This window comes from Petaurus breviceps, unplaced genomic scaffold, assembly GCF_028583685.1.
Source record: "Petaurus breviceps papuanus isolate PSGF00001 unplaced genomic scaffold, PetGlider_PUasm1.0 214, whole genome shotgun sequence".
Classification (NCBI taxonomy): domain Eukaryota; kingdom Metazoa; phylum Chordata; class Mammalia; order Diprotodontia; family Petauridae; genus Petaurus; species Petaurus breviceps.
In genome coordinates, this window is record NW_027185863.1 from 8799197 (window position 1) to 8805196 (window position 6000).

At 40.0% G+C, this 6000-nt stretch overlaps 1 protein-coding gene across 1 annotated transcript in view; it reads left to right on the forward strand.

The window, feature by feature from the left end:
• The window catches only part of LOC138165740 (F-box only protein 36-like), a 32750-nt gene extending 28556 nt beyond the window's left edge, over nt 1-4194 (forward strand). The window contains exon 5 of the mRNA XM_069094051.1: nt 3850-4194. Within this exon, the coding sequence (XP_068950152.1) occupies nt 3850-4017 (168 nt within the window). The 3' untranslated portion in view covers nt 4018-4194. The remainder of the gene's footprint in view (nt 1-3849) is intronic.
• Nucleotides 4195-6000: the final 1806 nt, after the last annotated feature.

A 6000-nucleotide genomic window follows, 5' to 3' on the forward strand; every position in this document is an offset into this window, starting at 1 on the left:
ATTTAATGTATTCCACTGATCCACCACTCTATTTCTTATCCAGTACCAAGTAGTGTTGATGACTGCTGCTTTATAATACAATTTAAGATCTGGTATGGCTAGGCCACCTTCACTAGCATTTCTTTTCATGAATTCCCTTGTTATTCTGGATCTTTTGTTCTTCCAGATCATATCACACTATTGACTCAGATTGAGCTCCCAGTCCACCAAAATGGGCCACATCTTTTTTTTTAATTAAATTTAATGTTTGTTTTTAGTTTACATCATTCATTTCCACAAGATTTTGAGTTACAAATTTTCTCCACATATTTCCCCTACCCACCACCCCAAAACAGCAATCCCACTGAATACTCCCTCCCCCAATCTGTTCTCTCCTATATCTTCCCCCATACCCTCTCTGACTTTCCAGTAGGGCAAGATGGATCTCTGTGCCCCAGTACCTATATAACTTATTTTACAGTTGCATGTAAAAATAATAATAATAATATGTATATTTTTTAAACATTTGATTTTAAAACTTTGAATCCAGATTCTTTCCCTTCCTCCCTAGTCAGTCACCCTTACTGGGAAGATAAGGGAATCAATATAGGTTGTACATGTGAAGCTATTCAAAACATTACCATAGTGAATATATTGTGAAAGATTGACTATATTTCCCTCCATCCTATCCCACCCCCCACTTGTTCTATTCTCTACTACCTGTCCCTTTTCAAAAGTGTGTGCTTCTAACTTTCCTCCCCCACAACCTGCCCTCCCCTCCATTATTTCCCCTCTCATCCCCTCCCTCCTACTCTCCTGTAGGGTGAGATACTCTATTTAGTGTATATGTCATTCCTTCCCTAAGCCATTCGCTTTTGCCTTCCTGTGCTTCCCCTCCATTGTAAGTTTTCCCTTGCCTCTTCTATATAAGATAATTTACCCCATTCTGTTTCTCCCCATCTCCTCTCATTTTATTCCTCTCTCACCTCTCAATTTCACCTTTTAAGCATTATCCCTTCCGATTCAATTGGTCCTTTGCCCTCTGTCTATGTATACTTGCACACACATATATATACACACACTCACATATGTATTCATATGCCCATATACCCTCCTATATAGACATATATGTATGTATACATACATACATTATAGACATTTATATTCCCTTCAACTATTCTCATACTGAGAAAAGTTTCATAACTTACAATTATCATTTTTCCATGTAGGAATGTAAATAGTTCAACTTTGATAAGTTCCTTATGATTTCTCTTCCCTGTTTGCCTTCTCATGCTTCTCTTGCTTCTTGTATCTGAATGTCAAATGTTCTATGCAACTCTGTTTTTGTCATCATGAATGCTTGAAAGTTCTCTATTCCATTGAATGACCATATTTTCCCCTGAAACATGATACTCAGTTTTGCTGGATAGGTGATTCTTGGTTTTAATCCCAGCTCATTTGACCTCCAGAATATCATATTCCAAGCCCTTCAATCCCTCAGTGTAGAAGCTGCCAGATCCTGGGTTATCCTGATTGTGTTTCCACAATATTCAAATTGTTTCTTCCTGGCTGCTTGTAATATTTTCTCCTTGATCTGGGAACTCTGGAACCTGGCTATGATATTCCTAGGAGTTTTCTTTTTGGGATCTTTTTCAGGAGGTGATCGGTGGATTCTTTCAACCTCTATTTTGCCCTCTGGTTCTAAAACATCAGGGCAGTTTTCTTTGAGAACTTCCTGGAGGATGATTTCTAGGTTCTTACTTTGATCATGGCTTTCAGGTAGTCCAATAATTTTTAAATTCTCTCTCCTGGATCTATTTTCCAGGTCAGTGGTTTTTCCAATGAGATCTTTCACATTGCCTTCTATTTTTTCATTTGTTTGGATCTGTTTAATAGTATCTTGATTTCTCATAAAGTCACTAGCTTCCATTTGCTCCAATCTAATTCTGAAGGAATGATTCTCTTCACTGAGCTTTTGATATTCTTTTTCCATCTGGAAAATTTGTCTCTTTAAGACATTTTTCTCCTCACTGGCTTTTTTGAGCCTCTTTTGCCATTTGAATTAGTCTATTTTTTTAAGGTGTAATTTTCTTCAGTAAGGTTGTTGACTGTCTTCATGATTTTCTTGCATCATTCTCATTTCTCTTCCCAGTTTTCCCTCCACTTCTCTTATTTGGTTTTCAAAATCCTTCTTAAGCTCCTCTATGGCCTGTAACTAGTTCATATTTTTCTTGGAAGCTTTTGGTTCAGGAGTTCTGACTCCACTGTCTTCCTCCTGCTCCGTGCCTTGATCCTTTTTGTCCCCAAAAAAGGAATCCAAAATTGGATTTCTGTGCTTGCTCTGCTTCTTTTGCTTGCTCATGTTGCCACTCAGTTACTTTGCCATAGTAGAACTCTGCTTTCAGAGAGGAGAGCTTTGTCCCAAATCTCTGGGGTTTTCTCAGCTACTGGAGGTAATTAGTTGGGTGCCCTCTCAGGAGCCTCCACTGGCTCTGGCACACTCGTCATGCACCCCAGGATGTCCACGCTAGACAGTTATCCAGATCCAAGCAGATTAAAGCAAGAGTGATTACCCCTCAGACTGGTCACTTGGTCCCCTACAATCTGCAGGCCAGGAGCTCTGAAGAGCCACGCAGTGGCTGCCACTCCTCAGCCACTTCTTGCCCATGGGGCAGAGGCCAGACTGCACTCCCAAACTCCCTCCTCCCAAAGTTCACTAACCTCTCACTTTGTCTTTGGCATTTTATGGGTTGATAATTCTGGAATCCACCACAGCTGCTGGTGGTCCATTCTTCTGATGTCCCTCCAGCCACCGGCTGGTTGGGCCACCCTGAGGCTAAAACCTCAGGCTCGTGTAGGGCTGGGCTCTGCTCCCAGAGCGCTGAGCTGGACCCTTCTTGGTTAGTTTCTCTCTGTCACTTTGTGGGTTTTGTAGCTCTAAAGTTTGTTTATATGTATTTTATGTATGTATGTATGTATTTTTGTATTTATGTATCATTTTTTACATGTATTGGAAGAGGTGAAAGCAGGAGCCCTGTGGAAGTCCTGTTTCTACTCTGCCATCTTGGCTCTGCACTCCCCTCACCCCCATCTTTTTTTATATGAACTATTTCCAGTCCCACCTCCTCCATACTGGAGCTGTTACTGGTTTCTTTTAATGGCTTATAATTATTATTAGTATAATTATATTCAAATATAAGCCATCATTTCAGTTAGACTCTTGACAGGGAAAAATAAGAAATAAATTAAGAAAACTATGGATGAGAGTTAAACAGCTTCTAGATTCCTCAGTTTCAGACTTAACTCAGGCATTTGCATGTATTCAACAATGCCAGAAACTTCATCTAGTTGAGTCAAGGTTAAAAAAAAAAGAACAGGGAATGGGGAGGAGGGAAAGAACTGCTAAAGAATTCCACAAATATTTGAAATAGCTATCATAGGTAGTAGAGGCATTGTGACAGTGGATAGCCTTAGAGACAAACTTAGAAACTGAAGTTTGGGTCTAGCCTCTGAAACATACCAGCTGTTGTAACCCTGGAATAGTCACTTAAATTTTCAGTGCCCTAGGCTAAGACCTGTACTGGCAGAGGGAGTTTTCTCACCTTGTAGGTCTCTATACCAATGAAACCAAAGGTCCTGTTCCACTTTCTACTCCCTTCAACCAAAAATGTTAATTACCATTGAAAGCTGTCACTGAAGTTTAACACCAGATGCTAGGTAGTTTGCTTGCTTTTAAATTAGGAAAAACATCAGTTGGTTTAGTTTCCATCAGATTAGTGATAATGTTTCACTGAGTCATTCAATCAACATTTATAATTATGCTATGTTTGTAACCATTTATCTTTCAAATGGTAACATTTTTCTTTTCAGATGTGCAACAGTGAAGAATTCTGGGAGAAAATTAGAATATTGCAAAACAAAAGTGCCTTCGACATAAAGAGAGTGGGGCTAATGGTTTATAAGAAGCTGATAAATTTCCATCAAAAAGCAGACCATCAGAGGCAGCCCATGCAGAGGAGACAAACTGCATTCTTCTAATCACCGAAATAAGAATTTTCTTTCAACAACCAGGATCACAATTGTACCATGTTTATGGATGTAACAGAGGTGGCACATTTGAGCAATGTGATTTACATACATAGGTGTGTGTGTATGCACACAATCTTCTGCATCTGAAATGTTTTCAAAATAAAAATGAACTTTTTCAGCGCTTAGCATGTAAGAATTTTTCATTTGTTTGATCACTTAAATTTGGGGGAATAGCAATATCCACAGCCATTATTTGACAAAACATGTCAAACATGGAAAAGTTTAATATTAAGGTATAGCACAACTTTCCTTAGATCAGTGGTCTCTAAAGCTAGTCCCCTGGGGGTGGGTTGTGAAATGACCACCCAGTGGTAGGTGGTTAATCACTCAGAGATTGGGAAGATTGGCTATATCCATCCCCATTTCCCCATAGCCAATTGTGGGCTTGTCTCCAATGCAAGTACATCATATCCTTTAATATTCCCCTACTAGAGACCCCTTCAGCTTTCCTTCCCTAGTATCAGCCTTCTCAGGATACCTAAATACAACTCAGGCACCTACAGTGGCTGAGCAGGCAAATTCTGTCCTGTTCTCTCTGCCAGCCCCACTCTACCACATCAGGGTTCTGAGTTCTGAGGTGGTGGCTGGAGAATAAGCTTCACTCCATCCACTCTGCCTTTTTTTTTAAGTGGAGAAAGATGAGTGGGCATAGATGTTTTCTTCCCCCAACCCCATCTGACTTTTGTATTTCCATGAAAATACCTTTCCATTATCTTTCCAGTCTCCTGGGTTCTCAACCAGCCCCTTATACTTGACTCCTCAGTTGAGACTTTTCTTCAAAGTTACCGGCAATCTAATGGCCAAAGCTGAAGCCTTAGTTTTCATACTTCCCTAATTCTGTAGCATTGGATCTTGTTGCACTCTCCTCCTGGACATCTACTTTCTTCTGAGTAAGACTTTATACTAGCTTGCTGGTTCTCCATCTCTCACCATTCCTTATTCACTTTTGCTGGATGATCATACCATGTCCTCTAATTACAGTTATGTACCCCATGGATCTGCCTAGGGTTTTTTCCCCTTGTACACTCACTACATGACTTCATGAGTTTCAGTGGGTTTACTCATTGGGTCTATGCAGCTGACTCTGACTTATGTCACCAATCCTAATGTCGCTTTTGCTCGTTCTACATCACAAACACCCGCTGGACATTTTGAACTGGATGTTCTATAGACATCTCAAACTCACTATGTCCAAATTAGAACCCATTCCTTTCCCCAAAAAACCCCCATTTCTACTGAACAAAACATTCTTTTCTGGTTGCCCAGGTTGACATTATCCTTGATTTCTCACTTTGTTGTATCTGACTCTTCATGACTCCATTTGGAGTTTTCTCTGCAAAGATACTCAAGTGGCTTGCCATTCCCTTCTCCAGTTCATTTTACAGACGAGGAAACCAGGATTAAGTGACTTATCCACAGTCACACAGCTAGCATCTGAGGCCTGACTTGAACTTATATAGATGAGTCTTCCTGAAGACTTTAGGCCCAGCTACCTACCTGTCCCTTGTTACACATATTCACATCAGCCACCAAAATCTTGTTTCCATTTCCACATCTTTTATAACTTTCCTTCCAGTTACCTAGTTCAGGACCCTATTACCTCTCACCTGGACTATTGCAATAGCCTCTGACAGCATACATAAGTTAGGAGACCACTGCTATAGTGAAGAAAAATGTCGTTTACATCTAGTAAATTAGAATACCATAATAAATGTAAACACACAGAAGAACACTGAAGGACTATAGGTGATTGAAGTCTTGTATTCCCTATACTGCCTTTCTTTATAACATGGCCAAATCATTTAACTTGCCAAATCCTTTCACAGGACCAGTTTTTAATAAGCTGAGAAACTGAGCAGACTGTTAAGTATTCTGAGCTAGTGAGGTGAAGGGTAGCATGACTCAGTAATTTTTAATCCCATGACCTGGGTT